This window comes from Stegodyphus dumicola, chromosome 5 (assembly GCF_044657685.1).
Source record: "Stegodyphus dumicola isolate Sdum_Otavi_A_Nest chromosome 5, ASM4465768v1".
Lineage (NCBI taxonomy): Eukaryota > Metazoa > Arthropoda > Arachnida > Araneae > Eresidae > Stegodyphus > Stegodyphus dumicola.
Window position 1 is genome coordinate 199,296,711 of NC_140772.1, and position 26,772 is coordinate 199,323,482.

Below are 26,772 nucleotides of genomic sequence, written 5' to 3' on the forward strand. Positions count from 1 at the left end.
GACATGATTTTTTAGCTTCTGAAGCATCTTTTAAATCGAAAAATATAAGTTAATTTATAATTAATGCTGTATTCAGTCCATTTCAAATTAGAGCGCCTTTTATTTTAATAAGGAAATACTTTACTGAATAGTGCTTAACTTTCTCTGAATATTTCTGAAAGGGAATAAAATAAGGATTATTTTTTAAATATTTTTTTTAAACTTGAAACTGAGTTATTATAAAATGTAAGGGGAATAATTATTTTAATTATACTTATCAGATGTTTTTACCCTTAATTTCAATAATACATATTCCAAAACTCCTCTTTATTACTTTGTTAAGTACGCATCTCATAGAAATTGATTTACAATACCTTTTAACAGATTGCTTTCCAGTACGAACAATTCTTGCTTAAATAGTTTTATAACGTATTTGTCAACAGGATGTCAATTTATGTTTACAACTCAATGTTAAGGTTATTATATATTTAGATAATATATAACAACCTTAATATTGGAACATGAAATAAAAGTAGCGAATACTCTATCAAGGGTATCGAAAGATGTATACAATTTTAAAGGTACGGTGAGGTATTTTTCATTCTTTAAGCATAACTTTTTTGCTAAAATCTATATTTTTGTAGTTCAACAGCTTAGAATTATAAAACAAAATTCATAATCAAAATCGCTGCTGTTAGTTATCGAAAAATAACCGAGATGTGATTTTTGCGTAAATGTCACTAATCTATACAAATTGCTATTATCCATCACACTGGAAATATTTCTTTTATGCAGAAGTGTCCCATTTTTTCTGTTTGCATGGAAGTGTCGTGTGTCGAAATACTATCAGAGCGCTGTCAAGCGAGCTTCTGAATGTAAACAAAAAACACCCCATCTGGTGACCGAAGCTTCGGAGCAGTGCTTCACTTCTAATGCGGGTTTGGCCACTTCTTCTTTCTTACCTCCATGTTTGTTGCTGGGGGGAAGAGGTGGAAGATACTTGGACTGTACACCAGGGTGTTCTCCTGGCGGAGTTACGCAGTTAAAGCGGTGACTGTACCTGTAAAATCAAAGGTGAAATTCTGGGTCAAACCCGCTATCCTAACAAATCCTACTATCCACTAAAAGCCCACTATCCTAACAATTCGTCAAATCATAAGAACTTCAAGAAGGCTAAAACATAAATATTTAAATAATTTTTCCTAATTTATATTTTTTAAAAACATTTTAATAAAAAAAGTAACGGTAAATGCTTTTTTGATGCATTCGACTGTAATCTGAAGTTTCCAGACTGCAATATTTTTTTTGTTTGTTTTCAGTTTTTTAAACATATTTCTAGCGTTTAGGCCTAATTTCTAAACGGCATAAGTCTGAATTATCATACAAGGAAGCATCGCAAAATGGGAGTTGACTGTATTGGCCTGCGTATATAAACAGCGTGTCCATGCCCATAACAATCATGGATGGGAACCTTTATTTCCGCAACCGTTGCACAGACATGTACTTCCAATTACAAAAATATTTTAATTAACAGATACATTGATATTACGCAAATTTACAATTTTAATAATGAATGTTTTAAAGATTTTGAAATATCCCCTTTTGGTACTATTCGGTTTCGAGGGCCGTAAAAAATCGCCAAACTATTATTGATACCAATGCTGCCAAAAATAATTGCGGCAACCCTAATAATTGCTGCAAGAAAGGAAGTATAATAGTAAATAACTATTTAAGATTGATGTTTTAATTTATATGAAGGTTAATTTCATATGATACTTTTTTATTATTATAATTTATATGAAAAAGGCCAAACAAAACTGAATGGAAGCGTAAGGGTAAATAACTATTTCAGATCATTATTATAATTTATATAAAAATTGCTAAACATAACTGAATGGATGCCTGCATCTCTATTTCGCTACCAAGTTATCGGTAAAGCATAATTTCATCTCGTTGGTTGTTCAAACGTAATTTTCTATAATGAATGATGCCTTTTCTTTGAAAAAATCCTCGGTAAAGTGCAGAATCGCCCACTTATTTGTTTGCCGCTTTTTAAAAGGGTGAAAACAATTGGATTTTTGTCAACTTTCTTTTACTTTTTAAGTGAAAATAGGTGTCGATGTGTACATAGATAAAGGTGTGCGCAGTGCCATTTTTGTGCAATTCTAGGATTTTTTTTTTTTAAGGGACAATAGGTCGATGTGCACATGGATACCGAGTACGTGCAATTCTTAAAAACGCGTCAAGCAGTGGGTGATTCTGCACTTTACCCAAAATTCTATTGCCGAGTTTTCGTAATGGGCAATTCCCAAATTGTTAATCCATAGGATATCAAAAAAGGATTTAAAATCAAAAAAGGATTTAAAAATTAAACTAGTATTTCAATGGCGTCTTAAGAAATATAGAACTATATAAACTTACGCAATCATCAATGTAATCAGCGCGTACGCTAGATTTGGCATGCCGTTAAATGGCACGTTTGCTAGATTTGGCGCTTTTGCCCGTACATTTTCGCTGCAATTTTTTTACGGCCCTCGAAACCGAATAGTACCTAACTTTTTATACCGCTCGCTGGTTCATAGACAATTTTTTTTTTTTTTTTTTTTTTTTTTTTTTTTAAAGATTAAGCTTCTTCTAAAAAGTATAACATAAAAGTTTGATTCTCATACAACAAAAATTGATGGAGATAACTGGTTCAAAGTCTGGGATTTTTTAAGATTTTTCACTAAAAGGAAGACATGTTTTTTAGCTTTCCTTAATGACTCGGTTAAAAAATAAATTAGAATACTTCGAAGTTTATTTTTTTTCCAGTTTATTGTAATTCAGGGGTATTGCTTTTCAATTTAACTTCTCTAATTTTTTATTTTGTTACATTTGGTACGCTATCTGTAAATTTTCAAATGCTAAAGATATGTTATTCATATGCAATTTTATTACGTAAGGGTCAAAACCTAATAACCGTTCTCGAAAACACTGAAATAGAAAAAAAAAAAAAAATTAAATTTATGTAAATAATGTTTTGAATTAGCTAGTTAAATTCTGTGGATCTTAAAAATTGTTTTCATCAAAACTTTTCACGACAGTCTAATTGCTCATAGCAATATTTATTTTTTTATTTGTTAAGATCAGAAAGTGTTTTCTAAACTGATATTCCGTTTTCAGCTAAGCATAAACTTAAATATTTTGCTTAACATACGTATGAACTTTGAAATTTCAAGAGACATGATTTCAAACTTTAAAATTAAATATCTCGATCAATTTTGAGTCAAACATTGTGTGTTTCGTTTTTGGAATGAAAATATACTTTTACTGATCGGGGAACCCAATAAAAAATAATGTTTTGTAAGTCTTACAAAATTGATTTTTTAAATTAAAAAATACCATAATATGGACGTTTTTCTTATTTAAAACATTTTTGTAAGTGGAAGTACATGCCTATGATCAATGGTTGTGAAACTAAAGACCTCATAAGGACTTCTACAGACACGCTACATAAAAGCTATTTCAAAAAGTTTACTTCCTCTAATATTTTTTCGTAAACCTGTGGCTCCAGTTTAAGAAGTCAACTAAATATTTAGGCTCCCTGATTTTGATAATTATGATACGTGATTACTTTTAGTAGAAGTGTACGTTATTAAAGTTTTTGTTTTTTACAAAGAAAGCTCTACCTAGTCGGGTGTACTCTAACTGCGCTGATGAAAATCCCCCCTCGTCCTGCTATAGTCTAACTGCGCCGATCAAAAGTTCTTTCCCCCGTTGCCTACAGGGTTACAATTTTATTTTTCGAAGCCAACTGTAGCCAAGAGGAAAATAAAAATTAAGAAATATATTTTTTATAAATGAATAGGGGATTTGTTGCCAATCTAGAGAAATTAAGCTTCGGCAACAACAAAGATAACGCCTTCTTTTATTATTATTGCGAATTAAGTCATTTCAAAAATATTTTTTGAAAAGAACTATGTAGTAATGCATAAATGAAAGAAATTAAATAAAAACAATCAAAGAAAATATGTAAGAATTATTACATTAAACACTCTCTTGACCGCAAGTGATAGAATTTTGTTTTCTCGTTTATCTTTCAGTAAAGCTTATACAATTAAATAATCATTTTCATTCGCGTAAAATTATAAACAAATGTAAATTATTATAGAAAACGCATAAAGTTAAACACTACAGTGCGAAAGGAAAATTCTGGAATAAAAATGTTAAGAAAATTAGATGAGAAATAATCCATAATTTATTGATATCCATATAAACTCTATGCTTTTGGAAAAAGTTACACATAATTTGCACTGAGGTATCAATCACCGAAACCAAGTTAATTTCTTTCCTTACTTTTTCTTATCATTTTATTCATAGCCCAAATGCTCAAAACTTCATCACACCACATTACTTTTTCTTATCAGAGGGATTTGTAAAAAGATACGCTAAGGTGAAAAATTTTGCAATATTTTTAAAGAATAAATTTTAAAAGTATTTTTACTTCATGAACTGAAATTTTTACTATACATTTTTACACAGTAAATAAGTACAAAAGAAGAAAGAGCTAGGGGATCACTGGGACTAGAAACTCGAGTCGAACTACCAATGTTTAGTGACTTTTCCGCTTGATCATAAGACCTTTTGAAATTAGTCTGAACAATATATTAAAGAAAATAGAAGATACAACACACGTAAGAACAAAAGTGGGCTGAATTAGAGATTTACATGTTTAATGAATAAGTTAAAGTTACTACATAGTTAAACTTACCTGTATGCCATTATGAAATATTTGGAAGTAGCATAAAAGCATGAGTGAAGAAGGCAATGGCAATCTAAATCATTGTAATCTAAATGTATAACATTATCAGTATCTGCTATTAATTTCAATACTGCTGAAAAAATTATAAATGAATTATTTTATAAATCGTATGAACTCGTTGCATTATAAATTACAACAGTTAAAAATATTATTAGCGTGATTTAGCGACCATCTTTGTTAACAAATAATTTCAAGTAACTAATTTTACAAAAAATTCAGCCTGAAACTAGATAAGAAAATAAGCTACATGCTGAAGATTAAGCTTTGCCAAGGTGTTAGAAACATCTTCTGTTAACTAGAGTTATGAAGCAAGAATTTGTAAAAATGATCATTTAAATATAAATTGACATAAATACAATACAAATTATAAGTTTTACATACATGAAAACTTGAGTACAGTGCAACAATATGTGAAAAAGGAATGGATTAAAAGGGAGACTGAAAATCCCAGGATATGAATATAAGGGAGTTTGATATTTTTTGTTAATTATAAAAATTTTGATGACGCTCATAATTATCAATTTATTAATTAAATGTGTATTAGAAATTAAATGTATGCCAAAGTACATTAGGTGGAAAACAGAATAAATATTTAAACGTTTCTAGTATTAAAATGTGGAATTTGTAACAAAGTTAAATAACCTTAAAATAACTTCAATGATTAAAAATGGAAAGCTTAATACGGGAATATATTACAATAATATTAGTGTGAATTTAGAACAACTTAAGAAGTCCAATTTTTAGATTTAATAAAGATAATTTTTATAATTAAATTAGAACTGTTTACTAAAATGGTAAATTTGAAAGTTAAAACCATTTTGCTATCTAAGAAGATTTGTTAATATTTATCTAGACAAGAAACTTATTTAAGGTGAGCTACAAATCCGATATTTGATACGTTGATTATGTATCAGTTTTGTGTATGTCATTAATCTATCAATTTTACTATTCAAAACTGATATATATGTACAATTTGGAAAGTTTTTAATTCTTACAGAGAATAAAAAAGATCTGGCTCATCATTCCTTTAAGCATCATAAAACTTTAAAATGAGTGTAAAAGAAATTTATTTTTTAGCACACGCCAGACTTTAAATTAATATTTGTTTTACATGCACATTTTTTACAATATTGATAAACAAAAATAAAGGCTTGCAGTCTCAATAGAATGTCCAATTAATGGCGATAAACGACTTTTTGTAGCACCCAATCTTCTTGGAAAGAAATGAGGGACAAGAAACGTCGCGCAATTCGTGGATTAAAAAAGAGGGGGACGGGGATTTTCGATCAAATTTGGCGCAGTTCGTACCCTACCAGTTAGTCAATAGCAAAATTCATTTTTTATCTTATTTTCGGCATTTTTTAAAACAAAATGTAGCTACAGAATATGCAGAATTTGTATTAAAAATTGCTCAAAGTTTTTTTTATCTAAACCATCTTCCCTGATGAAAAGAAATGGCGAAGACAGTCGAAAATACTCTCTTTTCTTCAAAGACTTTATCTTATAACTTTTATAAATCTTTCTTTTAGATTCAGAAAAAATACACCTGGGGTCTGAGAAATTTTGGAATGGATCTCAATACTGTGCAGGACTGCATTATTCGCAACTGCACAGAGGAAATTTGCAAGAAGAAAATAAGAAACTTATCTGAGCTTACGAAAATAAGTAAGATAGTAAAAATTTATTATCATAATTTTTTATCTGACGCGCACACATGAAAACATTAAACTTAAATTCGTAGTAAAAGTATGAAAAATATTTGATATATGATTAATAATATGATTAAAATAGATATGTTTTGTTGCAAAGAATAAAAAAGGAAGTATAAAATATACTTTTTGTTTACAAAATTAAATTGGATATTCTTCCTTTTCTCTTTTTTAATGTTTTGTTAATTAAAATCAGTTATTATGTATTTTTATACATGAGAATTTTAACACAAACTATTAATTTCGGGTAATAAGCAGGAAGAACTAATTACCAAGGTAAAATATTTTCTATCAGAAATCAAATAAAGCACCTACGTAGCCATACTTTTACAGGTGCTTGCAATAAATAAGCGGATTTCTTTCCTAAATTAATAAGCAAATCAACACAATTCTGTTAAATGTGAAACATTATCTATAAATGAAACATAAACATAGCTAACCTTTCTTTCTCTTTGGCAACAAGAAGTCGCAATACGTAGGTAACTCTTAAATTTTTTAAACAAGGGACGATAATATGTGCTAAAAGAAAATTATTTTATACATATGTGAATTTGAACTCATTAATGTCCCTAGACGATAATTTGTGGCAATAATTCCAATTTTCATCTATCGTAGAATAAATTCGGAAAGCATAACTTGAGTTGACCCTAAAGCATTATTGTGTTCTGATTTTCTACGATAAAGTGGGACTAAATTGAGAAGAATGCCTTCAACACCCACAATTAGAGAATGAAGCTCTATGCCACTGTATTGAAGTGATTTAAAGAATTTCGTAATGGTCAAAATTCTCTCTTGGATGAAAAGCAAATACGGTGATCTTTGTCAGCTGTAGTCTCAGAAAATATGTCTGCCATGAGAAAACTATTAATTAATTATGATCTTTATACTTATAAAAAATGATACAAAAGAAGCTTAACATTGGATCCACAGCTTTGTATGAAATTATTCGTAGAGAACTGTATATGAAAAAATTAATTTGTCTGTATAAATTAACAGAATACTAAAACACGGAGTGTGTCAGGTTTGATAAAGAAACTCTAAAATTACTTAATGATGGAGCGCACCGCATTATTGCTAAAATCAAAACTGATGATGAAAGTTACATACCGTTTTTTGGAGTTTCCAGCACGCCAAGAGAGTAATGTATAAGTCTCTGAACCCAGATCAACAATGGTGAAAAGACAGCCAGCAATGAAAAAAGTAATGTGTGCTGTTTTTCTTCAAAAGTATAGAACTAGTGAAAGCTATGAAGTTAGAGAAACAGAAGACAAGTACGGCCAACTGGTTCACCACTAATTGTTTTCCAGAAATTCTTTAAAAAGTTAAAATTAGGGGAACTCGTGCTTTCCAATGATGATTCATCTTGTCACTGAGCAAGATTGACAGTTGAATTTCTTGAACAAAAACAGATTAAAGTGATAGAACACCCACACTATTCTCCTGATCTTGCTATGCGTGACTTGTGGCTATTTTTTTTTTTTTTTTTATCTAAAACAAAATTTTAGCTGTCATCATTGTTATTCCGAAGATGAGATTGATGAGGCTATAGAAGCACATTTTTCATCGATTCCAAGAATGACTTGAAGCATTTAATCTTAGAAGAATTTGCCTAAAAAATGCATTGATGTTGCAGGGGACCGCTTTGAACACACTAACGTTTGGTAAGTTTAACTTTTACCATTTAGCTGTATCTAACAAATTTCAGTGACCCTCCCCTCGTAATGCCTGGTAATTTGTCCATAAAAGTCCATAAAACGAACGAAAATTATTATGGATGTTAATAAGTATTTTAATGTTAGTAAAATGGCAGAAAATCTGATAAATATATGTAAAAATTATTTCATGTTACCAAAACCTATTAAATACAGCAACTGAAAAGAAATAATTTTAAATTGTTTTAAAGATGCTTTAGGGTCACTTTTATTAAAATGAAAAATTCCATTATCGGAATAAATTTCACTCATATAAATGCTTGATTTATACATATAAAACCACTTACATTAAGATTCCAAAAAATTCCCATTTTCCGCATTTAAGCGTTTTTCATTCATATAAAGAGTTGATTAGATTTTCAGTATAACTGCACAGTCGGAAGCGGTACTTTATTTGAAGTCCGTAAGAATTTTTAACGAAAAAATGTATTAAAATGTAATCCAAAATTTTTTAATTTTAGTGTTTAAGTCTTTTATATCAACGAAACAACATATTAGATTTGGGCGTAAAACTGGTAAAAGGAAAGTATACTTTATTTGAAGTTTTGAACTAATTTTAGTGAAAAAAATGTATTATAATATAAATCAAAGCTTCTAAAATTTGGTATTTAAAACTCATATATGATTGAGAACCAAATATTATATCTTTATTATAAACCGGTAGTACTACTTTACTAGGAACTCTTCAAATATTTCCACGAAAAAATATAGAATCACTATGATAAGAGTTTGGTAGATAGATCTGTCAGTTTGTTACCACACATGACTGGTTACCTTATATTCAAATTTCGACCGGAGGCAAACAGTAACATTCGAAACACATAACCTAGGTTTCAAGTTTCAGAAAGGCCAGTCTGTAATGGTTTTTGTTGCAATAATCATTCTTTTGACAAAGCAAAGAAGCAAATAAAGGAAGAAGTAAAATATAAGACTAAAATTAAAAAAGAAAAAAAATCTAAAAGGGATCCAATTTGAATTTCACCCACAGACTCTTTTTTTAATTTTAAGGTTTGTAAGGATTATATTAATTTTATTAACAGTTAAATTTCGAATTAAACTTCTTTTCCTATCTCTTCTTAGTTTTAGCTTACCACTTCCGGCCAGAACGTAGTTTTAGAATCACGTTTGGATGCAAATTGAGGAAGAGCTGTATTTAACAGCGAAATTCTACTGTCTTAGTCAGACAGAACCAGAGATTCTGGCTAGCACGAGTCCGCCTTTTTAGGCTACTCTCTCTTAAGCTATTATTACGCTCGGCAGTACTTTAGGCCCTTAATAGCTTCGCAGTCAATTAGCATTAAGGGGACAATTCCGTTAGAATCTTGATAGCTTCGGTTATAAAGTCCATAAAACGAACGAAAATTATTATGGATGTTAATAAGTATTTTAATGTTAGTAAAATGGCAGAAAATCTGATAAATATATGTAAAAATTATTTCAGAAATGAAGAACTAAGAGCCGCTCTGTGCTAATTATAGCAAAACAATCAGGGAAAAATACTTTTTAACGGTAGATATCCTACAAAATATAAGTGCATTGCAATAAAGAAATACAGTTGTAATCATTTTTCATTATTATGATATCAACGATAGAATTATTACTTCGTTTTTACATGCATATTACTTAGTTGATTACTGTATGATTTCTATAATTAAATGAAGTTAAGATTTAATTAGTTAAGATTTTATTAATTTTTTAGTTAAGATTTAATTCTTAGTTTCCTAAGTTCAAGCCCGAGTGTCGGCTTTATTGTAAAACTCCAAGACTGAGCTCTGTTAAATCTTATTTGAATAATAAAGGGTCTTTTAACCCTTTAAAAGTTTAATTACTGTCTCATGAACTTAAGAGATTATTCGCTTACTAATTCTTAAGATTCTTCACATTCAACTGTAACTTAAAGCACACAATAGAGAATATTACAAGTTTAGTATGGTCTCTCTTGATTTCAAAATTCATTAGCCTACTGTTGGACTCAATTCTACACATCCGTTTTTGCTTTGTTAACATAACATCGGTTAAAATAAATTCTCGGGTCGAACAGTAATTTACGTACATAATTCGTACAGTACAGTGTTTTGAATTTATAAATCAATGACTTAATAATCACAAAATTTTTCGAGGCAGCAAATCTTTAGAATTCACGATAAAGTGTTAAATATTGCCATGCATTTTCTTTTCAATCTTTCAGTCTTCAGTTCATGATATAATTGTTCAGTTTTCTTAATAAGATAACTAATTTTCTAATTTGTAATTTTAGCTTTGTTTATTAAATACCAGTGTTAATATCGTAATATAATAGTACTAAATATCTCTTTGCACTTACATCACATAAAATTCGAAAGTAAAGTCATAAAATCATTAAAAGTAGCGTATCTTTAAAATTCCCAATACGGTGTCATGTGTTGCCTTATATTTTTTGTATTCGCTATATTATGAATATTTGCTATATTGTTCCTTTAAAAATAATGTATAGCGATAACATCTGGTGACAACATTCTTTTATTTGGAAAATTATCCAACACAAAATTGAAACGGTCGCAAAATGAAGAACTAAGAGCCGCTCTGTGCTAATTATAGCAAAACAATCAGGGAAAAATACTTTTTAACGGTAGATATCCTACAAAATATAAGTGCATTGCAATAAAGAAATACAGTTGTAATCATTTTTCATTATTATGATATCAACGATAGAATTATTACTTCGTTTTTACATGCATATTACTTAGTTGATTACTGTATGATTTCTATAATTAAATGAAAAGGTGCTTAGGTTTCGGGCAAAATTAGACAACCGGCAGTAGCACTGAATTTTTTCTCACAATCAAAATTGTTGTGAGGTCTTGTGTTGGCCAAATCAGCATTTCTTTTTATTTTCATTTTTTTGCTATTTTTTTAAGTCTTCGAATTCCAGTGCATTTTTAAATATCATATCAGGCATGCGGACAATGATATTAATTTGAGCAAAGAATACATGCATGCGAATTTAAAGTTTTTAATAAATCAATTATTAATTTTATTTACATATTACTTTTTCAGAAGTGGAAACATCATTAAAACATGGGGACCATTCGTTCCATCAAAATTCTTCTACAACAAAGAACTCTGACATTGCTATAACTCGATATTCCCTACGATCGAGTTGTAATATGAAAGAAATGTCATTTTTAGAAGAATATATAAAGATTTGGGATGTGAACGGCTCTAAATTTGCAGTAAATGAATCGTACACTCCTGTGAACGACCAACAAACCGAAAGAAATGATTGTTGTTATTTAAACAAATATCTTTTTCCATTTCCAGTTAAAAAATATAGACCAAAAGATAACTATGACCTGAAGAAATTAATCGAAACAGCTGAACAACATCCAATGGAATTTCCCCTGATTTTGCTGGAAGAAAAAACGAAATTTTTGAGTTTATTTTCTTTAGCACCTAAAGAAATATCTTTTAACGAAACAATAAAATCTGAAGAACTACTAAGTTCGAGCAATGATCCCCATTCTTTACATGAAAATATGAGCAGTATTTTAAATGAACAAACAAGAAGCATTTCAGAATTTCAAAGAACAATTTCAAAAGGTCAAAACAATTTAGTATTCAAAGAACCAAAAAATATTTATGAAATGACATCATTAATAACAGCAGCAGAGCATTCTACCCATTTTACACCTATTTTAGTGGACGGAAAAACTAAATTCTTCTGTTCATTAGGATTAGCACCAACAGCAATATACAGTAATCATACGATTACGAAATTTCGCGAAGAATTGGGGCTATACAATGGGACAAATTCAAAAGAAGAAATGACATTTTTAAAGAAACAAGAAGATAAATCATTGACGAAGCATAAAAATCCGAAAAAAAGCCAACAAAAGAATACATCCACAGAAACACAAGAATGGATATCTATTGAAGAACCAGAGAGTACAGTGCTAAAAAGCAAATTTGAATCCAATTCAAAACAACTGCGTGACAGAAAAGAACTTCGAACTGAAAACATTGAACAGAAGTTAAAAACACAACAAATTTCAGTCCAAAATACATCAAGATTAAAAGTTCACTATTCATCAAATTTTCGCAAATTTTCGAAACAGATTGAATCCAAAAATTTTGCATCTACTACAAAAATTGTTTCGAATCAAAAAGGTACAGGAAAAGAATTTGTAACTACAGGAAAAAAGAAGCAGAAAAGCAAAATGTATACGAAAGAAAGGGAAATTCAGAATCCTCGTGTTATTCTTGATAAATCGCACATCTCAAAAATTGATTTGATTTCATATGCACAAGTCAATGGTATAGAAGCAAACTATGGAGATTCTAAAAGTTGTTCTAAAAGGTCTGTAGGAGATAATACAAGAGCACAGAGATGCAGTGGAAGAAGAAATACTTGTATCGAATATTTACATTGTGAAGCGAATTCCCCTATTATAGATTCACAAAGAATTAGAAAATCAACTAAAAATGTTAATAAAGACTATTTTAAGCCAACGCGTTTTTCTCTTAACGAGCAAGATATTTCCGATGTATGTAATTTAAAATCGAATACCTTGCTAAAATCTTCCACTGCAGTAAGTGATGTGAACGAATCAGTTAAGTCTTCTGAATTGTATAAGCTCCTTACTGATCTACACGACACACATGATCAAATATCCCGTAAAAATCTGAATTCATATTTTGAATATCTCAATAACGATTGGAACGAAAAATCATTCTCAGAGCAAGTTGGATCTTCTTCCTTAGAGCATAATTCTCTGCATGATAAAGAATATTTGGAGTTTGGGAAAGAAGTATATAGTGATATGGAATTTTCAAACTGTGATAAGCATGAAAAGTCGTCTGAGCCAAGTGACTCAAAACAGTGCCCAGATGATTTAAATAAATCAGTTGAATTGACATTAGGGCAAGCTAATGAACCTGGAAAATGTGCACAATTGAGATCAAGCGTAAAAGATGTAGAACTGGAAACATTTAAGAAAAAAGATGTTTTTCATGAACCAAAGCCGAGAAATGAGAACTCGGAGCAAATACCTAAATTGACGAATGATAAAAAAATACATAAAGACGCAGAAAATGATTTTAATGATCCAAAAGTTTCACATGAAGATAAAGAGAAGGACATGAATCTGAAGATTAAAATAAAATTTCCTCCTCCCAAAGAGACCTTGAGACATAGGAAGAAAGGTAAGTTTTATTTTAATTTTTGTTCTGGTCGTGTGTCAATATTGAATATCTTGTATTTTAATGAATATTACTTCTTTTCAAAGTTTAAATGAGCTTAATCCCATTTAAACTCAAGTTTACTTTATTTTAAATTTGTAAGCAAAGTAACAGTATTGCCTCATTAATACTGTCATATGCATTTATTATTTAAATTTCATTAACAATAACTATAAATAAATAATTATAAAAGATTAAAGTGCTATGATTTTACTTTCAAAACATGGCAAATTCTTTTTGTGTAGCTATAAAGTATTGCCTTTTAACACATGATGATAAAAGTCATTTGAAATTTATTTGAGAATTATAAAACTAGAAATTTCGTTTTATGCATGCTTAGTTATTATATGTACCCATTTTCATTTACTGCTTTGATACATTCTCATCCGATTATTTCAGGAAATAATTTTGACCAATTAATTGTTGGAAATGATATCTCGGTCAGACGACAATATATTACCAGAACGTTCTATTACACTCATCTGCTTCCAAGTGGCTTAATTTCCACATACATAGCTAGGCACAAATTTAACGGTGGAGTTTGGTGTTAGTTTATGCGATAGTAAATTTTATGCAATATACCCTTAATTACTTTCATCGAAGTTTAACTATCGCAGACTTTGAAAAGTATTCCATTGTTTCAATGAATGCGGCATTAACAGAATGGCGTATATTAAAATACTACACCTGCTCTCATTCAAGTACAAGGACACCTACGATAACTCTTGTAGTGGCTGCGGTAGTTCTTTTCTTTAAAAATTAAGCAAGATTTTGTATCTTTTTTCTATGGATATGTTTTCACGTGACTTCAAGAACAGCGTAATGGGGTATATTCTAGGCTTGATTAGAAGCCAAATCAGAAGGCTCTTTTGTCCAATTTCCTTGGAAAACAAATATTAACTGTATCTTGAGCAACTAACTGAAAACTGGCATGGTATTTCAAAGTGTTTAAAAATGATCAGATTCTTTTATATCTTGTGTTTGGAACAGTAAAAGTACTCTAGCATTCTAGTTCTAGGTACATGCTGCTGATAACAATAGCCAAGATTACATCTTATTATTTTAACTTTCGGTGTAACGAATGCGCTATGAATAGAACATGACAAGCATCTTGGTCGAGGATCTGTCTTCATACATGTTTTTAAGTATGAATAATTTCTGAATGAACGTGAGTATACATGTACAGCCATCAGATTTGCCGAAGCAGAAACATTAAAAATGACCTGACCGGGATTCTAACTCCGGACCTCCCGAACCGGACGAACTTCCAACTGCATCATGAAGGAACGCGATAAAGAGGGAGAAAATACCTTACAAACGTAGGAACAGCTTTAGTAGGGCCCACCCAGAATTTTAACCAAAAATATCGCCAAGAATGACGACAAATGATATGATGTAGCAACCCACACCGGTTTACAAGCATGTGGTAACCCATACTATTCGGGAAACGCAATGTAAATAACTGTAAATTTATAATTTCTAAAGAGGGTGGAATTATAGTTACAGCTAACATAGTGGTCAATTGCATTTATTTAATTTCAATACAAATTACCGAGACCATATACTTCATTTACTCATAAGAGCAATAATAAGTTAAATGCACGTGCTCCTGTATTCTTACTTTTCCGGCATAGCTTTCTCTTAAAATTTGTCTCGCATTGCATTGCACGTGGAAATACAACATTTTTGATTAGAATTCTACTAAAATTAACTATTTAAATACAAAACTTGTAACATTATTTTCGGCGATTGTTTAAGGTTCAGATATTGCGGAGAATACTGTTTTGGAGATAAAATTTTTGCATTTAGTTATAGATTGCTCTAAACCTGCTATTAGTGATGTAATTAAGTATCAGGAGATTTTAAAGGAAAATTTAAGGTGGGAGTTTTCAAACAAGCCTAAAAGCCAGACATTCCAAACAGATATTTTATGTATGAATTAACAAGAGAGTATGAACTTTTTAGAGGATTTTTGATGGATTGTGGATTCTTGAAGGATAAACTTTCTTGTGAAAACTGTAAGATACCATGCAAAGGTATCTTACATTTGGGAAAGTCAAGTTTCAGGCATTGTTTTTAAAATTACATCCTTTTAACCTTTATCATTTTCATTAATTATTCCTTAATATTTTTTTCTCTTAAAATCGTGTATAATAGTCGTAAATTTATTTCTACTATCTACGATTTCTGGTGAAATCAAGATGGCCGCCACATTTACTTTTGAAACACGGAGTTTCGTCGAAAATCTCGATGGTAACCATTTTCCAAAACAGCGTATTTCATGCGCTTTGTCGAAAAAAAAAAAAAAAAAAAAAAAAAAAAAAAAAACTGCCAAACTTTGAAGGTAGGCTATACTGAAGCTGTTCCCAAACGTAATACATAAGAGAAGTAAGAATGTTTTTGATTAAAATATAAACGAAAGTTTTATGTAGCAAATGAGGTGAATCGAAATCAGTTATTGATGCTAAAGAGTAAGAAGGATTTGATGTATTGAAAGATGTCGCAACTGATAGAATATTTAATCACTAGTAGTTTCTAATCTACTTAAAGTAAAATAGTAGGTGATTGATTTTAAATGTGTAGGAACATTTGCCTCAGTAAGCAATTTTCATATTAAATATTATTTCTTGAGATGGCTCACAAAGTCTTTTTTCAGGTTGATGTTATTTCTTATAAAAACGTTAGTCTACAAAAATCTTTTGCATTTCATAATTAATTTGCGTTAAGTAATTTAAGATGACTTGGCTATCATCATATTTTCCTTTTTTCAGCTACTGGTAAGAGAAACCGAAAAAAAGTTATGAAAACTCTTCATCGGATAACGAACTGGATTCTCAGGATGAAAAAGAAATTCAAAGTAATTACTCGCAATAATAAAGAAGAACACAATATTTTACTCAGTGGTATGTTTTTAAAATTTTAAAACACATGTTTTGGATAAAAATGTTTTAAACAGCACAAGGTGTGAGGTTGAGAACTATATAAAATAGCAACATTATATCTTGAAAAATACAGTGGAATCTCTCAAGGCGACAAACTCTGGAAGAGATTACTATGTATAAGAATATAAAATATAATTATAAAATATACATACATATATATATTAATTAAAATTAATAATACTCGTATTTTCTGAGCAATCCAAAGCATTTTTTAAAGTACTCGGTAGGTCACTCAGCGGTGTGTTGTGGTCTAAATACAGGTTGATTCAAAATGAATATAGCCCTAACAAACGGCTATAGTTATTTAATTGAAAAGAATTTATCGATAAGAATAACTCAGAATGTAAAAGGAAGTTCAAAATTTTATTTGCCATACTTTATAAATGTTCTATGTAACTTATATTTGTAACTCGGACAACATCTAAACGGTGATCCATATCACGCCCTACATTCTGAAATATATCCAAAATCACTAACGCAAGCGCATTAGAAATGCTCATTTTCAGTTCTGGAATTGTTTTCAGTAAAGGGAGCACATACACCCTTATGATTTCTTTCTATGGGGTTATGCGAAAGACCTCAATTTCTTTCTATAGGGTTACGTGAAAGATCTCCGTTTATTTCTATGTGGTTTTGTGAAAGACCTTGTGTATGTGCTTCCTCTGCCGAAAACAATTTCAGAACTCAAAATACGCATTTTTGATGCCCTTACGTTGCTGACTCCAGATTTTATGGAGTGAAAGAAACTACCGCTTAGACGTTTGTCCATGTTACCAAGGAAAGTCACGTAAAACATTTATAAAGTATGCAAACAAAATTTTGAACTTCCTTTTACATCCTGAGTTGTTCTTATCCATAAATTGCTTTCAATTAAAAGGATTTATAGCCTTTTGCAATCGCTGTATTCGTTTTGGATCAACCTGTAGTTCGTGCATTTGTGCTATACCCACCATGGCCGACGCCACAGTGTGTGCAACCGGTACGGCCGCACCGAATGGTAGAATATAGGGGCTGCAAAATTTTTAGAAATTAGGAAGGAACCGGGCGGCAGAATTTTGCAGTTGCAGAGTATGCACCGGGCGACAAATGGTCTAGCGCCAGCCCTGACACCCGTATTACTTATGGTTAAACATTACGTGTCTAGTATATTTCAACCTAACCTAATCAACTATTAAAACTTAATATATGGAAGACAGCCTCCAACATGGAAACATATAGTTTTTTGAACAATACATTGAGGACTGCAGGAAATCTGCAATACAAGAAATTTCCTAGAAAAGCACAGACATCTTGGAGAGCCATCTTTGTTCTGTTTGGGTTTTCTCTTGCAACGTTGGACCCAAACATTACCTGCTAGGTCAAGATCAATGACCCTAAGCACTTATGGTAGCAGTTACGTAACTTATCTCGTGACTAATGCACTAAATGATACATCAAGCAAATGAGATCAATTGTCAACACCGGTGACAGAATTTTGGCCAGAGGGTCCGAACTCTGAAACCTTTTTATTTATTTTTATTATTTTTTTTTAAATTTTTTCCTAGTGGAGTACACCAGAAACACTTACATACATATTTCAGGGATATAACTTCATTAATTTAGATTATATTTCATCTAACTTGTGTTCAACTAATGTTTACTTAATATAAGTTATGCACTCCATTACGTAGCTTTTGTTCCCTCACTGTTAAAAAAAGTGAAAATTGGAAAAAAAAAAAAAAAAAAAAAAACGTAAAAAGACATTTAAATCATACTAAAACACTGATATTTAAACACTATGATTCCTCTTATAATTTTGGCTGAAACATTAATTAGTCTAAAGAAAATAACCTTATTTGCATTATATAACTTAGTTCTTACCACCTAATGTTTTAATCTTGATAATAATTTTCTCTATTTAATAGATTGTTGATACGGATAACTAAAATAACATACTGATTCATATTTAATTTGTTCTTTTCTCTATAGAATTCGACTTTGGACTATATCTGGTAAAAGTGGCCGAAGAGGCAATGCTAGAAATGATACCAAACGAAATACAAGATTATGCAGACGTAAGATCATTAATAGCTTCTGTTAGTGAAAGTAGAGTTTCCCGTTAAGAATATATTTTCTTTTTATTCTATGCTTTTATTAGTTTTTGTATTTGAAAGATGTAGAAGTGGCCAAATGGTGGAGAACCTTTGGAAAATGTAGATTTTTGAGGTTTAATTGTACATGACTCCATTGCTTTGAAAAAAGATCCTATGAAGTTATAGTTCAATCAGTGATCGAGTGGTTAAGAACACTGAATACTGGTATTTTGAGCCAGGTTCTGTTGTTGCATTTGCTCACTTGTCTGACGTAGTCAGCCCAAGCCCAGAAATACTTCGTGGCAAAGAGCGCTAGATTACGCCTGCCTTTGGCAACAGCTTTGAGCATCATTCAGGTGACAGTGCGATTTAGCTCACTTCCGCTCCCAATTTTGATGGAGAGCCCTCGCGGGGACGGGTCCGAGGGCCTCCCACTCCTTTCCCGCTTCACATGAGAAGACTTTCGGCTCGACCGCATATTTGTGACGCACGCCGCACCGACACTATACATTTACAAACACCTATGCCTTCTCCCGGATTCGAACCCAGGCGCTTTGGCACGGCAATCAGAGACGCTAACCACTATACCGGTTGAGCGGCAAGAGACAGGTTTTAACCCAGGTAAATGGTCTCGCTGCATGGTTGGTTTTCGCGATTTTTCGCATGTATAATTTGAATGCGAGGCAATTTCCCTTAGAAAAGCCTTCACGATGACATCTTTCGGGCAGAAAGCCCTTGCGTGCTTTTTTATATTCAAATAATCTAACCCTGTGAAGTTATATATTACTAGGAAGATAATTTTATACAAAATGTAGTGAAGTTTGCCGTTGTGAATACCTACATACATTTCATAAACAGATATAACTAAATAAATGCAAAAAAAAAAAAAAAAAAAAAAAAAAAAAAACAGAACTCTTTTATTTAAAAACCGAGCATAATCGTGATTGTTCTGAGAGCCAACCAAATATTGGGATTCCACAAAATGGATCTAGTACTGCATAAGAGCAAGTACACATTTTTAAATAGCAGAATTAATAGTAAAACATTTTTAGTTGTTTGATTGACTATAATTTTTATACTACCGTTTTTAATTTTTTTCCCTTATTTTTCCCATGCTGTATTATATAAAACTTGTTTAGGGTAAAGGCAACGCTTATGAAATTATGAGAGAAGTAGGCAGAAATGTAACCAAAGAAGGAATTTCTGAATTGTTAGATAATTACCGACAAACTCAGCCAATTGAAAATCGAAGTGGTAAATACAGGAAAAGGTAAATAACAGCACCCTTGCGATAGAAGAGTTAAAATACTGTATCTGAGCATGAGATAGAAATCATCTGTGGCAATTATAATAGTATATTAAATGTGGTATATGCATGAGAGCATGTCTGCTTGCCACAGGTTTCAAAAGTTTGGATCAAATGCCAAAATTGTAAGGAAGCGGAGATTTTTATCTCTCAGATAAAAACAGAATGGGCTAAATTCTGTATTAGTTGATCAGAGGAGCAATGGAACAGCTCCATTTCAATTCACAAAACAAAAATATTCTTGACAGTGATATCATGAAATATTCTAGAAGAAGGTTGGAGAATATTTTTACTATCTGGGTACGCAGGTACAAGTAGAAGCCAGGCCAGCACCTCTATAGTACCAGAAGTGACTGAAGTATTGTTTAACCTAGCTAACAGTTAAGTTTCTGCTTCAGTTTTGAGGGAGAACACTCCACAGAGCAGTCCCAGCGTCTTCTACCTCTCTTCCCCTACCATCAAACTCTCGAGAAGACTTTGACTCACTGTGTATTTTGAGTACCCCATTGCCGCAAAGATACTGTATGCTTACTTATGTCCATTCCTTCTCCGGGATTCGAACCCGCTCCATCGGTTTGACAGTCAGCATCACTAACCATTAATTGGTTTGCCGTCAGCCTGCCTGGGTGCACAACGCTCACTATGAAACATCCAGTTAATGCTATGATGTGAAAGTGAATTACATATAAAGATGTGAAAAGAATTTGTTTGAACAGCGGAAAAACAGAAGGAAATATATCAGGCGATATATTACAGACAAAATTATTAGTATCAGTATATGACCTCTTCCATGATGGTAAGACTTATCATAATAGTGATAGACTTCCATGATAGTGGGAGTATATTTCAGCAGGACTCTGCGCCTTGACATGTTTCTAACGTAAAAATTGGTTTCAGTGAAAGGATGTTGCATTGTTAGAATGACCGGCAACAGTCTGAGAAAAGCAAAATGGCAAATGAGTTTTAGAGGGCTTGTGTTAACCCTTTGTTGAATTTATCAATAATTTGCGACCCCCTTGTTCTTTTTGTTTGCTTGTTTATTTATTCCAACAAAATTCCTAGGTGGGATGCATTTTCCTGGGTGGGATGCATTTCGTCCAGGTCCCCTGATGTGTCTCCTATAGATTATTCTGCATTTGGTCTTTTAAAACAAGCTTTTTATAAGCGGCATCCTAAAACAATGGATGGACTCTAGAAGATTGGGAAGGAGGAGTGGAATAAAATCCACCTTGATGTTTTAAGAAAAGGACTTTTATCTTGGAAATCAAGATGTAATGTGATGTTTATATATAAACTTTGATGTTTATATATAAATCTTTGCAAAATCATTATAAAAGTGTGTGCAAACTCTTTGTAGTGTGTGGGAGCTTGTGGTGAAAATTGTGCTGCAAATTTATATTTTATGTAATTTTAGTGATATTTGTCCTTATTCTGTTTAAACTTTTAAATATTTTCTTGTATGTACAACTATTTGCATTTTTTTGCTTTTGTGAAACGTAAAACATTGAAAAAGAATTCAATATGTTATTTTCGTAAAATAAAGTGAAAGGCCTTTTAAAAAAATTCATGGCTCATAATTGCCTAAGCCCAACAGAAAACCTTCGGTGCTGTTTAAAACTTTTTAGTCAGAAAAATTTACGGATTTAACTACAATTCAAAGATGCACTTACATTGTGTCATCCTCTAAATAATATGGTTTATTTATACTTTTAGCTTTCAAAATTAAGTTAAACAAAGTTCTTAACTTAAAATATAGTCTCTGTCATCCTGTGCTAATTCTCACTAGTTTCGTTGGGATTTTGTTTTGTCTAGATTTTCAGGACGTCCTCTACTAGTACTGCAGATTTTCTAGAAACGGGCTTGTCATCTAGGCTTTATTTTCCTAATCGGAATTTTTGGAACCACAGTAGACACTGGTTTATGCTCATTGCCCTATTCTTACATACTGCATTAATATTCCTGAACACGTAAAGCAAGACATGCCGAAAGAGCTCTTTTGTCATTTCCATTTAGCTTTAAAAAATGCGTGTTAAAATCGAACCGCATTCTTCAAAACGTGTACTAGAATAAGGGCTCACAATGAAAGCAGGTTGTTAAATTACTACCTGCTTTCATAGCAAGTTAACAGAGGTAGTTTATCCGATGCTGCTCTGACTTTTAGTTCAATCAGAAAACTGCGTTATTTATGAGATGGTCCAATACGTCACACATCAAAATACACTCTGCAGCAAGAAATCCATACACCTAGAAGAAAGCGGTTGATAACGACAAAACTAAGTAAAGACAAGGGAAAGACAAATGAGGAAAACATGATAATAATTGGAGAAGCAGGTAATATTTATTGAAGCAATAACGGTCTAGAACCTTACAGATTTATATGGCGTAGGGTGACCTCGGGCGTCTATTCATGCAGAAATGCAATCTGGCATAGATACACATAAATGTCTATTGTTCTTCTAAGGGATGTTCTACATATTCGGTGCAATTGTGCAACTGGGTCAGATATGTTTTGCCATGGGAGGGGTGCAATGCTGAGGTGGTTATCATGTTGAAAAATAGCTTCCGGTGGGCGGGAGATCATGGGTGTTATAAACAGTAGGTTATCGTCGATGTAACGATGAACGCCAGGATAGAGAGCAAAATGATTAAAGACCAAGTATCATATGCAGTAGCACACTACACGGTAAAGCCAAACTTGATGGATGCTCCATAGTCGCATGGGGTGAACAACATTGGCCTGACCACTCTACACATGGATCGTTCGGGCCAAGCAAAAACCTGACTTCATCTCTAAAGGCAATATGATTCCACTCCCCTGCATTACTTCCGGCACACAGACGATATCACAGCAAACTTTTTAACAGAAAAGCCGGGGCTAATGGTAGATGTCGTAAAGGGCGATGACAAAGCAGTCAGTCTTCGTCCAGTGGTTCTTCGAGACACAAAAATTAGTAGAAATGTTTGTAGGTTCCGCTTAAGAGTAGGGAATGCAGCCGTCGCTGGGATTGTAACAGTGCGCACTGTGGCTTGATCCGTAAATGAAATCGTCCTCCGCGGCTTTTAAGCTGCTCTCCTTCCTCATATAGATGGCATATTCAATGCATATTCAATGCTGGAAACATCATCTGTATGTTTCATTGCTCCGAACCTAATTTCAGGCAATTTGGCAATATATGATTGTCCGCTTTCCGGCAGGCGATGATGATTTCTTTCTGGAACTCGCTCAGTTGTATGTGATCTTGTTGGATGGTCGTCCGAGGCATTTTACTTGGATACGGTCAAAAGCACTACACGCGCTCTCTTTTGTGCTGCAATGAGCAAGACGCAAACAGCGGCTGTTCTGGCATATAACTTTTTCCCATGAAGCCTTTGGGTAACTATAGACCGTAAGATTCGGTTCCAGTGGTAGCATACAGCTCACGTAAGAGCTGTGGAGCTGTAGCAATTCTGTGGCGCAACGCTGAAAATGCCAAATTATGATCCTTTTCCGTCGTTGTGGATTTTGGTCGACCTTGTCTAATATATCTAATATAAGTCTTCTTGATATGGATCTAGTGTCTTAAAACTGTTTCCAAAAAACTGCAGACGACACCGGGTGTTACATTCAGCTCTGTAGTCATCTGCGCCGGTAATTAGCCTGCATACAATCTACCGACAACTCTCCATCTTATTCCGCAATCCATACGTCCGTGACTACTTATTTTACCTGATACCTTATAAAGTTTACCCAACTCATGCGAAAAACAAGATGGAATTACTTGAAAGACTACGAGCACTCAAATATCTGAAACCCCTCACCCGTGCGCTTATATCCTCTACAAAATCGCAGCTCCGTAGCTACGTATATACTTGTGTATTCAACTCTGAATACTTGCATAATTAGTACCTTTGATTCAATAATTTTCGAAAAAATTGACATAATTTGCCAATTCGTTTATTTTTACACAGGAGTATACTTAAGCATTGCAGTTGTTAAGCTATGAATTATGTACTATCCTGTAATTACATTGATATATCATTTGTATTATACATACCACGACACTTTCTTTCTCTGTTTTATGCCATGTTATCTTTCATTCAGTACTTATAATTGTGCATTGTCCTATTCGTACGTATTTTTACATATGCATTAATCATCACTATATATTTTGTTTAAACGGTTTTTTTATAATGAAATCTCAGTGCTACCTGCTGGTTGCTTTTATCTGATAAGAATGTATTACGTCTATGCGATTTTATCTGTAATTCCTGTTTGTTTATGATACTTTATAATCTATGCCTGGCTTTTTCTGCAAACATCTGACCAAATCTGCAGCGAATATTTTCCAAAACATCCCACCCTTAGCTCGATTCTCAACGCTGCAAGGAAACAAAAAAATTCATGGGTTCCAAAAGTTAACTTTTTAACTTTTTGAATGTCCCTTTAAACAGGGCTGAATAAAGTGCTTAAGGGTATACTGTCTCTGCGGTAAGAGGGCACTCAAAATACACGTCGAAACGAAAATCCTCTCCAGAATTTCCAGAGGTTGAGGGAAATGGAAGAAGTGTGGAAGACCCTCGGCGTTTCCTGAAAGTTGACGCGGAACTGGACACTTGATGCGGTGGTATTACCTGTACGACCAACGATTAAAATTGTGGTGTCCTACCCACTTTTACCTACATCTCTACATGTTAAGCAATATAAATTTTTGCTGGATAAAATATTAATTTTGTTAATTTTTCCTTGCTTCTTTTTTGCCTTCTCTTTTTAGTCCAAAGGGCAAAAATGATCTTTTTTCTCTCAGGTCGACAGAGTACAACCCCCCCCCCCCGTAAAAAAATTGAGATTTGAGGCTTTGCTACGAATCTGTACTTAGGGCATCGGATAATACTGATATGATTTTGCTTCTTGGGATCAGATATTTATCAGATTTTTCTTTTGAAGGGATGTGCATTAATTTGATTTTTGATTTAAATACGAACTATAATTCAGCAGAATGTGTAACCCTTCCTAGAGCTTTGCAGTTCTTTGGAACTACATACTCTATTTATGACCCTTGTTTAAAATGATTATATTGTCAGTGTTTACTGCATTTTCAGTATCATATTACACATTATTGTGCCACTTATGTATCACTTGCTGTAATATCTATTCGTGTGTTTTTATATTACTAATATACTGTCAGTATTGCACATTCGTTGTGTTTTTTAAAGAAGGTTACAAGATCAAAAACACGGACAAAAATCTATTCGGCTGCGAAAAGTAATGTATAAAAATAATGCTCTTTTTGTCCATACCATGTTTATCACATGAAAAGCAGCAATGTATTTGGTGTCTAGGATATTATAGTTTGTCCAGGATATTTTCGAATACCGTGCAGTTTGCCTCGAAATATGTACTGCTAAGTAAAATTTTAATATTTTTGTACGATACTTTCATGTATGTAGTATAAACAAGAGTTTCGAATGGACACACAGTTCCGTTATGAGATAAAATTGTTTTAAATGAATCGATGAATAGCTCCCATTCTTCGCGTTTGCGTTTCTGCAGCAGGATCAAGTCTATTTTCTATTGTATTTGTTAAATAGTAAATTTTTCAGTTAATAGTAATAAAATTTATATACCTAAATATAATTTCTTCCTTTAACATTATTCGAGTTTGGGAAATATGAAACTGTGCTGATTTATGTAGATTTTATTTTGGTAAACATTTTCAATGAATTCAGCAGTATCGCCTTTATGAAATATGTAGGAGGATTAGCTTGTGGTATCATTGTGATTACTTCATTTTGATAATAATCCACGCTCCAACAAGTGAATTCTTTATATTCATCTACTAAAACATTATGCATCATTCATATACATTTTCCATAAAATGGTATTTAATATTGATTCTTGAAGACAGAAATACATCGGATTTATTTTTATACATATGATTATTTTAATAGTCTCTAGTGTCATACCATTTTAGTGCAAATATTCTAAATTTTTTTTAACAGATCAGGTGCTCTCCAGGAGTGAAGTAACTGGAACATTTGGAAGAAGCATCCTATGAGCATTTTGAATCATAGTCTAAATTTGGACCACTATGATTATGATTAAAAGATCCCGGTGTCTGCATATTGCTTTTGTTACTATATTCCAAACTACTTCATAATTTTAGATGTTTACAGTGATAATATTGGTTTGTTCGTTGTAGTTTAAAAAATAAATTTCACTAAAATAATTGCTTTAAGAGTGTTTTCAATAGAATATTATGCACTTCTTATTGCTTATCAGTAGCCTGATTCAAAAACTACGAATGAAACCCGTATTTTTTTATACAGTTTTCATTCACATATATATAGCTAAGAATGTAGAATCGTAAGTTAGAATGAAAGAAGTTACAAATCATTTTAAGAAATGACAATCTTATAAATGTACTTCATGAAAATGATTTTCCCTTGAACAGGAAAACATATTTAGGTTAAAATAACACGCTGAACAACGATTAATTTAGAAGTCAAACAACAAATATCGGCGTTGAACCTGGAAAATTTGCAAATATAACGCTGATTTTTGTTCTTTGACTTCTAAATTAAGAAAGTATATATTGCTATTCCAGAAACAAAAAAATTCTACAAAATGTAGGAGATTTATTTTTGAACTTTTTACTTAACAAACGCAGCTGGTTTTCGTATTCAGCGCTCCTGATATTATCGAAGTTAATTTTCATTTTAAAAGGTATTCGATATATATATAGCTAATGTATTGTAATTAATGTGTGTAATAATGTAATATAGCTTACATAAAAGATATAATAATGTAACAATGTATATATAGTTATTTTAAAAGAATTAAATCCTAGAAATTTGAGAAAATTTATTACTTGAATTATTTAGACACTTTTCCTTCGATTTTTCTGATGTCCCCAAGTTTATTAACATTACAAAATGTATTTCAGATATATTTAACATATATATTGCTATTTAAAACAAAACAAAAATTAGAACTCGTTAGAGATTTATTTTTTAGTTTTTAACCAACACAAATGTTATTGTCTTTTCGGTATTCC

At 31.9% G+C, this 26,772-nt stretch overlaps 1 protein-coding gene across 1 annotated transcript in view; it reads left to right on the plus strand.

The window, feature by feature from the left end:
• LOC118194828 (uncharacterized) overlaps positions 1–26,190 on the plus strand; it is a 41,846-nt gene extending 15,656 nt beyond the window's left edge. Inside the window, exons 2-6 of the mRNA XM_035366062.2 lie at positions 6,310–6,445; positions 11,238–13,382; positions 16,190–16,321; positions 18,329–18,414; positions 25,718–26,190. Coding sequence (XP_035221953.2) covers positions 6,310–6,445; positions 11,238–13,382; positions 16,190–16,321; positions 18,329–18,414; positions 25,718–25,744 — 2,526 coding nt within the window. The 3' untranslated portion in view covers positions 25,745–26,190. The remainder of the gene's footprint in view (positions 1–6,309; positions 6,446–11,237; positions 13,383–16,189; positions 16,322–18,328; positions 18,415–25,717) is intronic.
• The last annotated feature ends 582 nt before the right edge of the window (positions 26,191–26,772 follow it).